The sequence below is a fragment of the Uloborus diversus genome, chromosome 6, assembly GCF_026930045.1.
Source record: "Uloborus diversus isolate 005 chromosome 6, Udiv.v.3.1, whole genome shotgun sequence".
In the NCBI taxonomy this organism is placed as follows: Eukaryota; Metazoa; Arthropoda; class Arachnida; order Araneae; family Uloboridae; genus Uloborus; species Uloborus diversus.
The window spans coordinates 11,895,481-11,915,221 of NC_072736.1; the positions used below are offsets into that span (position 1 = coordinate 11,895,481).

A 19,741-nucleotide genomic window follows, 5' to 3' on the forward strand; every position below is an offset into this window, starting at 1 on the left:
TCACGATTATCTGCGGAATAGGGTGGCATGGTAACGGCGGATAAGCGAAAACCGTGGATAATCCGAATGATAGGTAAAAAACGATACTTCGTGTATACAAATCCTAAAAAATATTAATAACACTTACACATACATTTAAATTATAACTAAAAACATTGCTACAGTGCATCTACTAACAGTGAATTTTAAAAATATATGTAATATCTAAAAGCTAACAATAACGCAATCATAAGTTTAAAAAAAAAGTGAAAGACCCACCGATAATCTGACCGCCGATAATTATTATAATCGTGAGTTAACTGTATTGTTAAACGTCAGATTCCATTGACTACACTAATATTTCTTTGAGAGTAGTGATACTACAGTCTGCTCTTTTCTACCCACTTTACCTAATGTCAAATACATAAAAAATGAAACTTGCCTAGATTCCACGAAGTTTTTGAATTTGAGGTTGCCATCAAAATTTTACTTGAAAACAGTTGAAATTTGAAAAATAGTCTCCTCAGAGGAACAGTTGAGTTGTATTTTGAATCCGTGAAGTTGCTTTTACCAATATTTTTTTTTTAATTTGCAAACTCAAACACTACATCACATGACACAAACACACGTGACAACACCTTGAAACATGACTATTGACTACATCTCATAAATACAAGAAAATCAAAACTTAGTTTCTCAGATTTAACATTTGTTTCAACATCTACTTAGTTCATTTTTAGCATTTTTCAATGGAATTACTGTTTTAAAAAGGCAAGTTACTTTTCATGTAACGTCATGAAGGTGTTGCATGTAACGTCACGCTTTAAGTTTCACAAAGTTAAAAGAAATTTATCCATTGAAAAAGATATTTTTTTTTAAATTTCAAGGTAAATTAAACATGATTACTCTGTGTTTATAAACATTAAGGAGTTATAAATTGAGCTTGTGTGTAATTAAAACAAATGTATAAACACTGCATAGTTTGCAAACTTATTACATTTTTTGGGGGGGTTTTAGTTACACAATGAATAAAACTTGGTTTTTCTTTTGTTAAAAATAAATTTTAAACAGTGGCGGCTCGTGGGAGGGGCCAGAAGGAGCCCGGGGCCCCCTCACTTTTTTTGAGAATATAATTTATAACTTTTTATTTTCCCTTTTTCTTGTTTTTTTGTGTGTACATGCTTGAAATTAAAAAAAAAAAGAGGATTGTACCACAATGCCCTGCGTGTAATCTGGATTATCAGCTAAAAAATTTTTAAAAAAATAATGAGGTACGGATTATCTGTTTTTTTTCCCCCGTCAACACCAAATAAATTTGAACTTTATTAATTTAACGCAAAAAAAAAGAAAATTTTAATATGAAAAAATATTTTAAGAAAAAAAAAACTTTTTTTTAAACTGGGAGGGGGGGGGTGCACCCATGATCTGACCCTCTCACTTTTTCAAGGCATAAGCCGCGACTGGTTTTAACTGTTCTTCCCCCTTCTTATAACTTTTCTGCACCTTCTATCACACCTTTTGCTATGCTAACTTCGGACAAATCATTTTTCTCAATAGCTGATTTCAGTCATTGGTTTGCTTATTTTAATAGAAAATATGGAGACTAGATTTTAGGGGTTCTGTGTAATTACCTCTGCCTTGTCTGTTCAGTTGATATTGTTTTAAATTTGATTTATTCCTCTCTCTCTGCTTTTTTTTTTTTAAATCATTTTACATTTCTTGTTTTTCTTCAAAGTCAGTTCTATAAACTTTCAATTTTTATATTACTTGTGTGCCCCATATGCCATTATTTATAGTTCCTCTGTTATTTTTATTCTTACAGGTTGGTATTTTGCCAAAGAGTCTCTTAGAAATAGTCTTCATTTAGCATCCGCTCAGACATTTTAGACTTGTCTTCAGCTAAGATTATTTTAGAAATAGAGAAAATCATGACTTATACACAAATTCAACTTAAAATACTCCAATTTAAATACAAATGTAAAATTAAAATATTATGGTGTTGATTGTTTAAATTAATTTACTTTCCGAAAAAATCAGCAAGATGTGTATAAGTATAAAATTTCTTCTTTTTCTTCAGGAGCACTACAGCTTTGTGCAGGCCAAGACTTTTTTCTGTCTGCTGCCTCAGTACGACTTTTTGTTAGGTTTCTCGCATCTATTTATTTCTAAGATCTTCAAATTCCTCTCTACACTGTCCAAACACCTTTTAGATGGTCTCAAAATGTTAGGTTGTTTGTATTTAGTACATACTTCAGGGTTATATTTATTTCTCCAATTATTATTTCCTTTTACTGCCCCAAAATTGACTGCAGGATCTTTCTTTCAAAAATGAGCATCCAATTTTCTTGTTTTAATTGCCCATGTCTCACTACCATATAAAATGATTGGTCGAATAATGGTTGTAGATTTATTTAATAGTGAGCAATTTAGCTTTAAATGGCTCTTTAAATCAAAATAGCATCTATTCGTCATCAAAATTCTATAAAATTTGTTAGTTATTAAAATAAAACCAAAATAAGTTAATCTAAGGTAGCATACAATGAAACTAATGTCTGATTGTCAAAAATATAAAAATATTTACTAGATGCAAATGGATTGAAATCTTAAACACGGGAGGAATAATCCGGGACGTACGTGTTAAATGTTGACATGCTTCCAAAAATTTATTTATTATTTATAAAAAACATAACATACATTTATAAAAAATATAACATATTTATTATTTAAACATAAAATAAGTTAATCATAGATAGCACATGTCAAAATAATTACCGATTGTCAAAAACAACAAGATGTTTACAAGATGTAAAAGAATTGAAATCTAAAGCAGACGAAGTATTTTTCTCAACACTCGTGTCGAGCACATCATTCTTTCTTTCTTTTTTTTAAAAATGAATATCACAAAATTTGAAAAAAAGTCGCCAATTTTTAAAAAATAGTTGCTTTTAGGCCGTTTTTGATCAAAAGTCGCCATAGTTGCCTACGGTCAGAAATAGTCGCAAAAGTTGCCTTTTTAGTCGCCAGTGGCAACCCTAGAACAGCATATCATCAAAAAAGAAACAATGTTTGTTATTTATGTGCATATGTAAAAAATATAATTATGTGTAGTGAATTTAAAAAGCAAACATATCAGTCAGTGATAACTGAGCGTTATCTTTCTTTTGCTTCCCCCCCCCCCCCCCCCCCGTGTAATATCAAGAAAACTAAATGAAGAATCTCATGATTTTTCATATAGACCTCTGTATAATTGAAGGAGCTAGCTACCTTATCTATTAAATGATGTTACAGCTTTTTAATTTTATAAAAAGTGTTACCATATATATTTTCCTTTGATATAAAATGGGACTTGGTTTAGAAACAAGTAAAAAGTAAAATGTTCTGGAAGCACCATCTAACAAAAGCATTTTTAATAAGGACAAAGAAAGATTCTTGTATGGGTGGGAACAGCAAAATGATGTCTAGTATGAGCAGACTTCACTGGAGATTTTTTTTTTTTTTCTGAAAATAAATGATTTTTTTTTTTTCTGAGAAGAAATTCAGATTCATAAAATAAATACATATTATAACTCCAGCTAAAAAACGTTTGTCTAGGGACTATTGAATGTCAGTAAACCAAGGATACAGTTAAATAATGGAAAGCTAATCGTATTAACTTTGGATCAGTCGATTGAAATGGATTTTAGTAGGCATCCTGTACATTAGTTTCCGTTTGGGTTCTTACTAATCAAATTCAAAATTTTCATTTATTTGAATATATTACAACCTTGATTGAGTTTATTTTTGTTTCAAAATGAATTTTGATTTTTTTTAAATGTATTTTCATATTGGTGAGTTTTTCTGTGCATATTTTTAAAGTAAAAAGTTGGATTTAATATGTAGAGCTTTGATGGTATTTTTTTGGTGAATCAGTGCACATTAGATGTAAAACATAAAAATAATGATTGCTAAAAAATATCTCTTTTCTAGGTTGGTCGCCCAAGAACTTACTTTCTATACACGTAATTTAAAAAAGCTTCAAGTTCCATGTGATTTTAATATGAATGAGCTATGGCAGCTTAGATAGTACTAAAAGAATTGTATATTTGAAAAGAATATTAATATTTCTAGTTGATTGTAAATTTATAGGATATCTATATATATATATATATTATAAATATATTTTTCAATTTAACATTTTGAAATAAAAAGAATGTTTTTAATATATGAAGTCAGCATTTATGTTGTTGTTTTTTCATAATAATTAATATATGAATGAACTCAGCAAAATAAACTCAAAACTATCTGATTGAAGATAAGGAACCTTTTGACATGTATCTTAATAAAAATAAATAAATAATAGTTCTGCAATTTTGACCTTTGAATAAGAAAATAAAAACATTCAAATGTATTTTACATTATAGTATTAGTATTATTTCATTAAATGTAAAATAAATAAAGGCAAATAATTTATTTCTCTAAACTAATTTTTTACCTAACCTTAACTTTGTCATTTTAAGCGCTTGGATGATGAATTGAGTTTGTTAAGGAAGAACAGTAATCATACATCAGAGGATATTTGGTCCGTTAACGGATCCTTCACAAAATCCCAATCAACCAAAACGGACCCTTCACAAAATTCTGATAAACAAGAAGGGATCTTTCACAAATTGTTTATTGAAAGAGCAAATCTGAAAGCAAAATAGCGCATATTAAACCGATAATTTTTGGAACCTTTTTTAAAGTCAAATTAGAGGGATCAGCCTATACAAAATCTGCTAAATTTGCAAAGAAAAAAAATCGGCACTCTTGTGATACTCCTGCAAGCGATAAATAATTGCTACTGCCAAATAAATATAATGCTTGTTGTTTGTTTCTTGGAAAGAAATTAACAGCTGAAAATAAGTTTGGTTTTGAATAATTTTGTTAGTTTGTTTTATCACAGCTAATTAGCAGCGGTGTTGTAAACTTTTCTGAAAAGGCGTTGGTAAGCATTCTCCCTGCTCATGATTTAATAAACAATAATAATAATAATTTATATCAGCGAAATGAACTTAGAACTGCAAAGGGATAGTAAGGGTGAGGAAAAAATATGATCGCTTCAGAGAGGGTTAACAACTTTAAAATTATAGCCATTTAGCCTCTGGCGTTAAACCTTAAAAATGATTTGATTAGAAAATATTCTCATCAGTCAGGCCAGCTTGTCAATATTTGCGGTGGTGCGGTGCGATGTTTATTATTAGGAGGGGGGAAAATTATATGGGTTTGATTTTTTGATGCTAACAAGGATGATGAACTTTAAGTAAACTCCTTTCTTTTCTATAGATGTTTACATTTTAAAAAATGCAACCTTTTAACATCCGATATGAGAATCATATTTTGTTCTTTTTTTCAAGAAACTTCGCTTTATTAGGATGCAAATAAATGAAAAGTCTCTTCATTGTTGGTAGAACTCTCGTTTCAAGTTTTTAAAGCAAAACTCCATTTTCTTTTATGAGTCCAAAATTAAAATGCTGAATCGATGGTTTATTTATTTATTTATTTTTTTGCTTCAACTGTGTCCATAGATATTAATGATATGTTTATCATAAAACTCTAAAATGCAATTTTAAAATAATTTTATCAAAAATATTTCTTTTACAAGCCGTTTTTATACCTTTGATACCTTCATTTTGAGAATTGCAATCTCTTTGAATCCGCAATGGGAATTTGAATTTTTGATGTTTAGTATGCTTTGTTAAGAGGTAAACAAATAAAATATCTTTTTATTTTTGTTAAAATCACTGAATTTATAAGTTTTAAACGAAATTCTGTGCTTTTTAAGAGTGTCTTGGGTCAAAAAGTTAAATGCTGCCCACAATGATATTCTCAACATAGAAGAGGAAAACACTTAACTTTAAGTTTAAATGATGCAGTTTTTGCCCTCTCTAAATTCTAAAATTTTGTGTTTTAACAAAAAAAAAATTTATTTTTCAAAATTATTTGATTTTTTACAAAATTAAATTACTTTTCACAAAATTATTTGATTTTTCACAAAAAACGGACCCTGTGAAAAATCCTGGACAGACCCCTGTACATACATCCTTATAAACATGTCAGATAACATAAGAAACCACTAACAGTATTCATTCTTGTTGTGTCATTGTTATCTAGTTAATTATTGTTTTCCCCATATGCAAAATGAAACATTTCCGTTTAAAATTAACTAGAACTTGTTTTTTAAGTACATAAAACAAAATAGTAAAATTTAAAATGTATATTGAAACTTATTTTATCTGATTCCTCCCTCCCCTCCCTTTTAAGTTAAGTTTTAGTGCCAAAAGACAAAAAATTACTTTTCTTTCCTCAATAAAAACAAATATCTAAATAATTGCTGATCAAGAATATCTCTTATTCATAAAAAAAAAGGCAACTCCTAAGAAAATTTTAATTAATATAAAATCAAACATTTATTTTATCAACATAAAATATTGGACATGTAATGTCACACACGATGAAAATAAATAATAGTGGTAAAAAAGTTCATATGTACAATTCCACTAGTAGCTCCATCTTAAAAATATGCAGTGTTTTCATCAATTTCAAGTAAATCTTCCACTATCTGAAAAGATATTTTAAAAATATTATGAACAATAAAATAAAGAAATATTAAGATAATGCTCAAATGAAGTTATTCAGTTCATCTTTTTCCTCACAGGGTTAGAAAAAATTTAATTTCATGACGTTAAATTTTAAAGATCTGTTATGGTTTTGAAGTTAATAGGATTTGAGCCCATATCGAAACGAATTGATGATTATTAATGCATGACCTATTACTGAGAGTAAATATATGATAGTTATAAGCAACATTTATTTGGAAAGTAACGAGCTGATGTGTGCATCACATGACTTCCTTTCACTCCAATTTAATGTCATTTCCCCATTATTGGTAATTTTAATGTGATTCAATAGTTTACTCTCTAAATATCACCAACAGTGGCCAAATTGAAATCAGATTTTTAAAAAAAAATCGCCAAATTTGTTGCCAAGTTGGCGACAAAACTTGGCAACCAAATGACTGGCGATATATCATCAAATGTCCTCCAAATTGTAACACCACTTGAGTTTACATCGAAATTAACAATGATTTCCCCCCCAAAAAAGGGCGAAATACCCCCTTTGGAGCATCCGAATGCAAGCAAAAAGAGAGGTGCACAACCAGACTCCACTAGGAGTCTACGTACCAAATTTCAACTTTCTAGGACATTCCGTTATTGAGTTATGCGACATATATACACACATACATACATACCTACAGACATCACGAGAAAACTCGTTTTAATAACTCAGGAATCCTCAAAATGGATATTTCGTCTGTCTATACGTTCTTAGGCATTTATCGACGTGTGGTCGGGTCGAAAATAAAACTCAACATTCATTCGGGAGTGAGCAAAATGGAAATTAAGGTCGATTTTTGAGTGAAATTTTTTTTTCGAATACAATACTTCCTTTTTTGTAAAAGGAAGTAAAAAGGTCAAGAACAACCCTCAGAAATAGATGTTTTACATCAAGCTTATGACTGCAAAAATACCATAGATACATCCTGTACATGATGGTATTTTCAATTCTCTAATGAAGGATTTGGTTCACTGTAAGTTGATTTGCATTTCGGTGCTCAGACTCCCGACTGGTCGTTTTTCTCCATAAAAGTTCCTTTTTAAGTTTCAAGTCCCCGTTGTTGTCTTGTGCCAGATACTCTTCAATTTGGGGTGCACTGCTTCACTTTTCCATTAATTTGGTGTGAAGTTCAACTTCCACAGTACACACATGCAGGGTTTGTATGCTCCTTCATGTGAGCATAAAGTGTAGTGAAATTTAGACTTACTACACCGCTAGTAGAAGTGAACTTGCAAAAAAAAAATGTCCACATCGAAGTTGGAGAAAAAGAAAAACACGTGAAGCATTTTTCCTCAAGGAAAATCTGTATTTATTATCCTCAAAGGATTTCTAAAGTTGACGAACAACATCTTCATTGATATTTAAAAAACATTTAGAAAAATAAACAAATATTAGCTGCTAATATACAACGAAACATTAAGTTTACGAACAAGCTGATTCCAAGGAATATATGGCATTACCGTAATACACAAAAATAGGCCTAAAGGCATTTTATAACTTTAAAATTGACATCACGTTGTATAACGCCCTGCCAGGAGTAAAGAGCACTGGCAGACATCACGAAATCACGTACAACACATTGCAGCTATGTGAGGTGAGAGAGAGAGCGAAAAAGATCGCTCGAAGTATTTAAAGTCTTTACATGGCTTTCAAATTAAGAATATGCAAAATACAAGATGTGTTGCCAATGCAAGAAAGTTAAAGATATGTTGCCAATCAAAAAGTAACTCAATCTACAAAAAAATTCTCGCGGTTATAAGATACAATGAACTCGTGACTCGGTTCACCCAAAAGTTCATTCACTTGACTGAGTCATTGCAACCGATCGCACACATGACGTCACAACGTGATGCAATGTTTACATCGAAAAAGGATTGATTCTGCATGATGCAAAAACGTATTTTTAATGATTTTTTTTTAATTAAGCGATTCTTTCACTTTTTGTGAAAGTTTAAATTAAAAATCTAACACTTCAAAACTCCTCCAATACTCCTTCAATTACGAAATTTTGTTGAAGGGCCCTTCAAACTCCTTCATTCTTCTTTTAACTCCTTCAAAACTCCTTCTTTTTTAGTTCAAGACTACATAATCTTCCTCTATGACAGTAACTTAAAATACTTCTATCAATAACTTAATTTTGTCACAAGGACGATGTTATACGGGATATTTTAATGTAATAGTAATTTTGTATATTTATTTTTTTCATAAAGATGTGATTTACAAATTGATTATGAAAGTCATAAAAGTTGAAGGTAAAAATATTATGTGGCTAAGGCATTTCATTAGTGAAGTAAATGTAGTTTAATGATTATTACTTTTCCTTCCACCACTCTCAGCAGCAAAAGTCAGTTTATCTAATTATTATTTTAGTATTTAAAAATACATAAAAGTAGATGCGGTTGTGTTAAAAGAACAATTGTTTAGTAAATTGCAGTTTTGACAATGTAAAAAGGGTCATCCACAAGTGATATCATGCCTTGAGGGGAAGACGAGTTTATAAAATTGTGACAAGGGGAAGTGAGAAGGTGATAAAAAGTGACATCATGCAGTTATTATGACAATATATTTATGAAAAATTTGCCATGTGACAAGGGAAGGAGTAAGGTGGAATGTGACACTTTGTGACAAAGGACGAAGTCGATCGAATAGGGTTGAAAAAAATGTGACATCATTTAAGAACAGCCCAAAAGTACTCCTTCAAAATCTCATTTTACTCCTTCAAAACTCCTCCAAAACTCCTTCATTTTATTTCTGGAATCGAGTACAAACTCTGACATGTCATAACGACCCGTTTACAGGGTAGGCAACAATTCATAGCATAACAACATATTCACACAAAGAAAGGACAAGGGCAGGAGAGAGAAAGTACCCATAGACTAATAATAAGAGTAGACCGAGCTATGGCAACTCTTTTGCTGCTCATAAACCAAACCATGTGACTGGTGGATATCCCAGCAACAGCGGGCGTTGATCGTAGCAGACGATCAACGCCAGCGCGAAATAAAATAAATAGAACTGATGGAACACGGAAGAATGATCTTTTATGGAGTCCGATTTGTAAATTTGTTGTTGTAAATATTTTGTTAATATAGCGAGTTTTTCATTTAGATAGTATTGTGCATTTTCTTTCGTCAATTTCAATAACTCTCTAAGAAATTCAAGATGCAAGAGCCCCAAAAAGAATCAGCAAATGGTAAGATTTTTACCTACACTTTCAATTTAAGATACCGATTAGTACATTTTTTGCGTTAACGCAAAATGTCTAAGCCATTACGTTCACGCCAACGCTGACGTAGCAGTTCCAAATGAAATAAAAGTTACTGAAAACTGTGATCAAAAACTAATGCCAAAATAATGCATAGTTAAAAGAAAAAACAGTTCAATCTCTGCATCTGGAAAAAAAATTATGATGAAAACACATTACGTCTTAAAATACATGTCGAGCGCCAAACTATAGATAACGTTGCCATCTAGCAACCATGCTGCCAAAGTTTTCGCCAAGCCTTCCACCAGTCACATGATGTATCCATGAACCAATTTTCTTCATCAGCAAGAATGAGAAAGCTTGGTCTACTCTTATTATTAGTCTATGAAAGTACCTGATCTTGGATTCAAACTGAGAACCTCCCCCTTTTGCAGTCAGATTTAACTATAGGTGTTCTTATCCATAATTATCATAAAAAGGTGTTAAACTGCAAAGGTCATTGTGTACCCAGAATTCTGAGTTTTTTGCGTCACCTTTCTGTGCATTGAAACAGGAGTTTACCTTTCGGTTTTAGTGTTAAAATATCGGAAAATTAAATGGAGGAGAATAAAAAATATGCCAAACAGCGATAAATATCTCTTAGTAGAAATTTAGGATAATTGCCCGAAAAATTCATCAATTCCAAATCTGTTGTTAATAATTGTTTGCATATTGGTAGAAATACGCTAAGAGCCAATACTTTTATTAGAAAAAATATTTAATAATTCATATCGTTTTCACATAAATTTTTTGTCAATTTGCAAAAAAGAAAAATTAATTTATTCATGTAGTAGATTTTTCCAAGAACAAACAATTTTAAGTTTTTCCTCAAATCAGCTAGCACAAGTAGGCAATTAAAACATAAATCTTGGTTTAAGAAATTATTTTAAACATATAACGAACTATTTGTGCATAATTTGAGGTGCATCAAGTGATACCAAATTTTTGCATTTAAAATCTTCAGGATTTTTTATTTTGTAACACAATTACCACTGAAAACGGTTAAGGAAGATTGACGATAAGGAATATTGACATCAAATGATTTAAATTGAAATAAATTACCTGATCAGATGTAGTTCCAATTTTTTTGGCTACTTCTGTTTTTTCCAATATGGAAAGATTCAGAAACACGGACAGTAAATCCCCATCCAAAATGTTCTTATGAGGATTCTGAAGCAGTTTGCGATGGCTTTTGTACATCCTATAGTAAAAAAAAAAACAATATTGCAATCAAGATTTTAAGTACTTTTGGTTATTAGAAACTCAAACAATGTTTAAGCAAAACTCAACTATTATTCCTATCAAAATACTACACTTCTCATTTTGGTAAAACAAAATGAAAACAAGTTAGTGTAACTTTAAATATTTGTTAATGTGTGCAATTTCATGTAATACTTAAAAATTCATCAGTAGAATGTTAAAAATACGAACCAATGGGATCATAGATACAGTGAAGCACCGTTTATTTGTTTTTGAAGGGACTGTATGAAAAAAAATGTATAATAGGTATAGCTAAATGTGTATTAGATTCTGCAGGGACCAACGCAATTTAAAAACCATAATTGGTAAAAACGTATAAAAGAGAAAAGTATAAACACTGCTTCACTAGTTTGGATTACTCAAAATAACCAGGAAAATACTGTTTAGGAAAGTAATATGTCATTTAGTCAAATGAAATGGTTATACAATGTGTATGTACATAACATACAATAAAGTACATGACGCTGCAATACGTAATTACATGTTAAAAAAAATAACTCATTGTTTACTGAAGGGTCATTCCAAATACAGTCAACAAATTTGCAGAAGTTTTTGATTTTGATGAAATTTGGAAGGTATCAATCTTTTGTTCTGCCAAGCTGTTACATTTTTTTCTTGGAAAAGTTTTATTTCTGTGACATATAACTATTATTTTGTTCTGGAATGAATATAAATTGGCATTTTTGATTCTTTTCCCAAAAGTTACAGTAAATTTATTTAAATTAGTAGGAAGATCAAACACAGCTTATATATTGAAAAGCTGAAAGGATCATTTTTTATTTGTGCATTAAAAGAAACAATTTCCATTAAGGTTAACTAAAAAAATTTCTGGGTAAAATAGTAGATTAAAAAGGAGCCGTTTTTGTCATTTCGAGCTTAAAAAAGTCAATGGGGGATTTGAAGTAGGAGGCTAATTTTCTTTCCTTTTTCAGTTAGTTATGCGTATCGGAAGCACAGAAAAAATAAGCTGATAAAGGTATGATACTTCATAATGAAAAAATTGCTTGAACTTAAAAAATGGGCTTTTTCACTCCTCAAAAATAGCCTGTGGGTTAGGTAATAAAAAATTGGAAATGCTAAGCTTAACCTAGGAAATGCTACTTAAACTGAAGAAAAAATGGAAAACAGGCTTCTTCATTCCTCAAAAATGGCCTGTGGGTTGGGTGATAAAAAATTGGAAATGATAGGGCAAGAAGCTGTTATGCTGCCCTTAAAATAAAAAATATATAAAAAGTTATGTTTTGTAATTATATTTCAATGAAATATGGTTAGGTGGTATTTCATAAGGTATTTATCCAGTCTGCTTAGCCTCTTTTTAGTAGTGTACAAAAGTTATTATTGGCTTACGTTGGACGAGCACAACCGGTTGGTTAACCAAGTGACAGCAATGACGTCAGCGGATACTAACCGGTTGTTCAAGAACCAATGCATCATCGAACGCTTTCGGTTGATCACCGGTTACTTGCCCAGACATGGCGCAGACGAATAACACGCAGGTGAAAATTACTTATAATTGGTCAAAAATATCACGTTGTTCCCTCAACCAATCAACCAGCTTAAGTTGCGGTTGACCGGTAGATCAACCGGTGAGGCTCATAAAACGACATCGGAAGCAACCAGTTAACCGGTAGCTCTCAGAAAGCTGAGGTTAGCAACCGGTTACTCACCGTTCGACCGGTGAGGTTTGTCGAGCGCAAGCTTGTATTACTTAAAAGGTTTATGTCTCTTTTCCACCTTAGAATAACCAGGCAGTTTTGTGGCCAACTCGTTTCTTTTAAAAGTCAAATATAATATTTCAAGTAGCACAAAGTTTATTGGACTGGCTCTAAGTTATTCTGCATGACTGTAATGGTAAATGAACACAAACCTGAAACCCTTTGGGTTTAGACCAGCAGTATGAGGAACATGTGTAACTAAAACATTTTGCAACATGAGTAGTCTTCTGTAAGTCTTTTCTGGAACAGGCATGATGAAACCAAGACCACCATCTAAAGTAGCTGTAAATATTGCAAAAATTAATTATAAAAGCATATACCCACAATGCTAATCTGCTTGAATGACACATAAAGTATTTTCTCCTTATAATTTAACCTCTTTTCAGCTAATTTCTCTCTATAACAAAAGTTTTCAACGACACAACTCCCCATAATGGCTACTTTCAAACAATGAAATTTTCCAGAAATTTAAATAAATACAAATACAAAAGTGACGACCAGCAACAGGCTCTGGGCTCAGCTAGGCTGGTCCTAGTCAATTTACAATCCCCAGTGAAGATCAATGGCCCTTTTAAAACTATCTACTCCCTTGCTCATTACCACCTCTTCCGGTAAGCTGTTCCAAGGTTCCACTACCCTGCTATAATAATAATTTTTCCTAATATCCATGTTAGCCTGAGGTTTAAATAGCTTAAAACCCCTTGTCCTGCTTTCAGTCCTAAACTTCAGCCCCGTAACATCTTTCATTTTAATAAACTTAAACAACTGAATCATGTCCCCTCGGTCTCTTCTTTGCTCAAGACTGTACATTTTTAGCCTTCTAAGCCTGGAATCATAGTCTAAGTGAGAAAGTCCATTTATTAGCCTTGTAGCCCGCCTTTGAACCCTTTCCAATACATTAATGTCTTTCTTAAGATAAGGAGACCAAAACTGAACAGCATACTCCAAATGAGGTCTTACCAAACTTCTATATAAGGACAGAAGAACTTTAGATTTGTTTGATATAGATCTATTGATAAACCCAAGCACCTTATTGGCTTTGTTGCTAGCTATGCTGCACTATTGACTAAACTTTAAATCCTGACTTATTAAGAAGCCCAGATCAGTAACTTTTTCTGCCTGACTAATGACTGAACCTTATCCTTCGGGTTTCAGCAACTTTTAATCAAAGTATATTTATTCTACCCAACTTCAACTGGTAAGGGATGACGAAATCATAAAGTTTTTAATGTGCATGAAATAAAAGCAAAAAAAAAAAAAAAACTACTGAAAGAAAATAAACACTAGTACAGATGAAACCAAAACACAGAGATGTGCTACAGAAAACAAATGCTCATTCAAAACTATCTAAAGAGGTCAGGTTTATAAATGGAATGAAATGTGTTTGATTCTACTTCAACTCGTTTTCTTAAATGTAAATATTTTTATGAATGTTTAACATTGCTCAATGCAGTGTCAAATCCTAAGATTTTCAAATCACTTCTTATTAAAATGTATGTATTCTATCAGTTCAGAAATTGCCTTCACATTTGAACACGTCTTTTTATCTAAAGAAAGGCAATGATTAAAGCAAAATTGAAATATTTTACTTTGTTTTCAGTTAAAACTAAAACCTTGCTGCATCTGATGGAAAGATAAATCTGTTTAATCAATAACAGTAATTTTTTTGCAATTCCCACGAATTTGCATGTAACTTAACATGAACAACTTATCAACCTAAGGATATTCCATAAAGCTCTGCACTTTTGTTAGACAATATTCTTTTCAAAAAACAACTCAGTTTCAAATACTGGTAAAACAAAGAAAATTGTGCTTCCTCCCCCCCTTTTTATAAAGTTCTTATTGATGTCGAGGTCAAGCGAATGTCTATAATGTATGTTAAAAACCATGGCTTCAGTATACGACAATTTAAATAATGGGTTACAAGTTCCAGGAACAACAGTTTGATGTATTGTTTTTTCAATTTATTATTCGGTCATGAGCAGATCAGTTGAGCCATAAATTGTCCTTTTTAGTTTTAACGATATCAACTCTCAATATAATTTACCTCTCTACGGAGATAAACCTTTAGGGACCCATAATTATAGCTGAATTGAGGTTTTAGTTAACATACACACAGACATGAATTTGTATCTGTTTAATCCTTCCTCTTCAACTTACCATACATTGTTACATGCCTCTTCTCAAGAATACCAGCTTGTCTTTTGTCATAATTAGCTACGTCACCGAGCCTACAGCGAATTCGGAAGAATGTGTTTACGTGGTAACCGAGGTGAATATCTGCTTTGCGAAGCAACTTGGATCCGCCAAAGCTTTCTCGAGCTTCTGGACAGTACATGAACATCACAAGATTTTTCTCCACATCGGAAACTGCAAGAAAATTTTATTGGGTTACAAGGAGAATATAAAATAAACACATCGTTTGGAATATGCCATCATAAATGTTCTACTAGCAAGTTACAAGGTCTTCTTTATACATTTTCATCTTTAAAATATGACTTTGACTTAATGATACTTGGTTTATCATATTCTCAATTTAACAAAACAATTTACTGGTCCCAATTTAATTAGATCTGCTTAATTCTTCTCCAATGAAGCTACTGGCAAGGGCAGATCCAGCTCCTGGTTTTGGAGAGGGTCTTTATGAGGAAAGGAGGTCCAAGTACAACATTCAGGTACTAATAAGGAGTCTGGGAGCGATTTTTTTTAAAATATATGTTCCTAAAATGCAGTTTTAGGCTATATCAGGTTGCTTAACCCCTTCCCCCTCGCTCCCGTGTCTATGCCGTGCTGGGGTTTCTACCTCCATTTCTCGTTACCGTGATAGCACCGTGCTGGGGTGTGCAATATTAACGCGAATTTATTTCTCTCTTTATACACTAGATGGCAGCACCAGTCTATTTTAAATGTAATTGCAGATTTTAAATGTAATTGCAGAGATGAAGAAAGGAAATTTGGTTCTAACTTACCAGACGTTGGCCTCTTTCAAGCTTTGAAATTTACCACACAAGAAAAATTTACTTATTTTTACTAATGTTACACAAAATATTAATAAAATTATTTTTTAATGTATAAAAGACATATTTCTTAAATTTTTGTTGCTTGCTTGGGCTTGCTTGTTGACTTTTCATAAAATTTTAAATTATTTTTAAATTTCAATCTAAAAAATATTGAAAATGAAAAAATGAATGCACATGTTCTTCATATACTTATTTTTATATCATTTTCTTAAATAAAAAAAAAGACACTTTTATGACCGTTTTCTTGAAAATTATCCGATCGTTAAGGGGTTAAAAGGGATTTATCTGCACTTGAACAGTGGAGAAACTTTGAAAACAACTGAATTTTTTTTTTGCCAAAGGCAATTTGTTTAGTATTTTATGAATGAAGTAAATACTTACCCAAAAATCCTACTTGAGAATTATCTATGAGAAATTCTATGCCATACACTTCTAATGGCTTGACATCCTAGAACAAACAGAGCAAAATAAGTAGGGTAACGACCCCAGTAATTAGCACTTTAAGAGTTTGTCCTTAAACTTACCTCTGTTTTCACTACTTAGAAAAAAAAATATTCACTTGCAAATATTATTGTATTAAAGAATGCACATCTGTGCATCTATTTAGTTCACTAAAATTTAAAATATTTGAATTGATATTTTTGTAAAACTATATGTATAAAATATTACCAAAATTACCAGTAATTGGCACCTGATACCCCAGTGCATGACACCTTGTGATCCAGTAATTGGCACTTGTTAATAAAACTGGAAAATCACTTTATTTTTCACTTTTGGATAATATGCAAGTTTTAGCATCATAAGAAACATAATTAATGTTAATTTAAAGTAGGTAATTAAATCACACATCTTGATGTTGAAAAAGTATTTTACGGAAATAAAAATATATTTGGAGTGCTGCATGGAAAAATAATATCAAGATTATTGCTGTTTCATTAGTCGGTATGCAGTTTCGATATTACGAATTATAGCAATTTCCACAGGAAAAGGAACATTGACCCGATGATTCTAAGAGACCATAAAAAATGAACCGATTTCGCACAGTCGCAATATCGGACTGATGGCCAAACTTTTTTTTTCTCTCTTAAAAATTTAACAGTGTATTCTGTAGGATTCAAATCAATAGTAGAACCCATATAATATAGTTGCTGCAAAAGTATCAGTGATATATTGCACAACACATTAGTGTTTCTAGGCACATGTGCTGATTACTGGAGACTAGCAAAACTGAAGCACCACTAAATGGCACCCATCATTATTTAAAAAATTTAAAAAGGGACAAAATATTTTTCTACCCACTCAAAGTAACACCTTTTAACTGAACAAAACTTTTGACAACAAAAATTTAAAATATATTTTAAGTCAGATTTTAATGGATTCATGCACATGCTTCAATTAAGCCAGAAAAGAAGCTTTTGCAACAAAAATGGCTGATTTGACACAAGCCACAATTGTTTCTCTTTCCTATGCACTGCTACCATTTAGTAACATGAATTGAAGTTATAATCTTTAAAGTAAATGTACATTCAGTAGCTATATAGCCTTCTACTTTTAAAAGATTGGATACAAATCTTATTTTAGGACATTTTTGTTGGAAGTGCCAATCACTGGAGACCTGCCAATTACTGGGGGTGTTATCCTATCATCAATGAAATTTAATTATGTATACATATATTTTTATTTGACTTCACAAGTAAATGTATAATAATAGAAGCTTTAAACAAATCAATTAACCAACGTTTTAATGCACAAAAATTGCAAAGTACTGCATCCAAGTGTTTCGGGGTTACAAGGAACACCTTTTTCAATGCAAAGAAGTGTCATTTCTCACTAGACCCACTGAAGTCAAGAAATTTATCAGAGGAAAGCTTTTCTTGGGTTAAAAAGTACACCATGATCCAATGGAACATACTTTAAATATACAGTCGAACCTTGTTATCACGACACCTTTGGGACCGTCAACAAAGTGTCGTCATAGCTGGAGCGATGTCATAACCGGAATAGTTTAAAAAATTCATAATTAAACATTAGTTAACCATAAAATTAGATTTAATGAAGAAATTAATACTGTTTATATTTTTAAAATTAGATTTAACTAATGTAAATTTGAAATATTGGTAAATATAACAAAAATTATTCAAAAAAAAAAATTTTTCACTTTTTTTTTTTTTCCTTTTCAATTCTACAATACTTTCTAATAAAATTTTTGATAAATTTTTGAATAACATTTGTCACACTACTTCTTCCACAAAATTACCAGCAAGAAAGAAACCAATTCAAAACTCTTTTCACTTTTGTTCGCAATTAGATTAGATTTTGACACCTAAGCCCCACCTTTCCCTTTCTAACCCTTTTATCCACTTTAAGAGTTGTGTTTTCCTTTTCAATCTAATGAGGAGCCCCTTATCTCTTTTTCTCTCATTGGAGAAGCTTGTTGTGACCACCTACAGCTTAACGTAGCTATGGTCTTTCTATTTTCTGTTTTCCTCGTCCAGTATTGCAATCCACCTGCTTTGAATTCCTTTCTATTGTCCCGCTTGTCAAAGTCTGAAACCTGTACCTTTCAGAACTTATCTACTCCCCCCCCTCCCCCCACCATTCTCAAGATGTCATGCCTGGTCAAATCTCTAGTCAGAGTCCGAAGTTCCTACAAGAAACATTTCCAGATGTCCTCACTATTTTACTGAACATTTTTCAATAGCAAAGAAATATTTGATCCAGTCTGCGCAGCTCGAATCGTAATCGTAACCAAAGTTGCACAAAAAAAAAAATTGTCGTAAAATCCAGAGCCACTTAACATTGAAATTATATGGGATAAGTTCAGAACTTGGAAAAAGTGACGTGACATCCGGAGAGTCATGAAATCCGGGTATCGCGATAACAAGGTTTGACTGTATCTACTTTTGCCTAAAATTTTATTTTACTCATACTGACCAAAGAGACATACAATAAAGCTGTAAAATTTCACTAAAAAAAACACTTACCCTGCTAACTAGAGATAATGTTCTGCTATTTTCTTGGTATCGTAGCAGAGATATAGATTTATAAATATCAGCTACTATTATTAAATTTTTCAATGATATAGCTGAATGAATATAGATTTGTGTATCAATAAAAGCAACACCTATCAGGTCATTATCTTTCAACTGCCAAATATAAAGCTGTAAAGAAAGAAAAAAATTAAAAATTTATTTAGTACCATTTCAAATGTAAATACATATTTGCATAAAGACAGAGGGGCAGGGGTCAATTGATTCTCCTCACCCCTGGATTTTAGAAACATAATGGAATCAGGCATTTGAATATGTAATTAATTTTTTCCATATAAATTAGAAGAATGCAAACCCTTTGCCCCCCCCCCCCCCCTGGATAACTTTGAAATGACGGACAGGCATAAAGTTCATTCTTACATCAGAATATATAGATTTAATTTGTATTGGTTTGTTGCAAATGCAAAATGAACTCAAATCGCATGAAAAACAAAAATAATAAACCTACACAAACTAAATTATGCCTTATACAAAATTATGAAACATATTTACTTTTTTTTTTTTACAAATTCTTGAATTCTAGTAATGAATGGATATTGATGTATAATAGGCAATCATACCAACTTTTTAAATTAGATTAATTACAGCTTAAGGACTTTGTGTTTTCTAGGGAGGATGTATTATATTTGAAATGAATTAAAGCATTTGAGACTACAGCACATAATACTTATCCAAAAGTTTTAGCTGAGTTAAAAATTTTCATTGCTTCTTATAACTTGGGCATAGTGCCAAAACACTAGAAGTTGGAAAACATGACCCCACTCTTTAAGAAAGGGTCAAAAAGGAACGCAGGTAATTGGAGATCTATGAATCTAACCTTCGCAGTTTAAAAGTTTTGAA

At 31.5% G+C, this 19,741-nt stretch overlaps 1 protein-coding gene across 1 annotated transcript in view; it reads right to left on the minus strand.

The window, feature by feature from the left end:
• Window positions 1–6,391: 6,391 nt before the first annotated feature.
• LOC129225124 (cleavage and polyadenylation specificity factor subunit 1-like) overlaps window positions 6,392–19,741 on the minus strand; it is an 89,521-nt gene continuing 76,171 nt past the window's right edge. Inside the window, 6 exon segments of the mRNA XM_054859685.1 lie at window positions 6,392–6,556; window positions 10,919–11,057; window positions 12,984–13,113; window positions 14,992–15,201; window positions 16,233–16,299; window positions 18,836–19,012. Of these exon segments, the coding sequence (XP_054715660.1) occupies window positions 6,509–6,556; window positions 10,919–11,057; window positions 12,984–13,113; window positions 14,992–15,201; window positions 16,233–16,299; window positions 18,836–19,012 (771 nt within the window). The 3' untranslated portion in view covers window positions 6,392–6,508.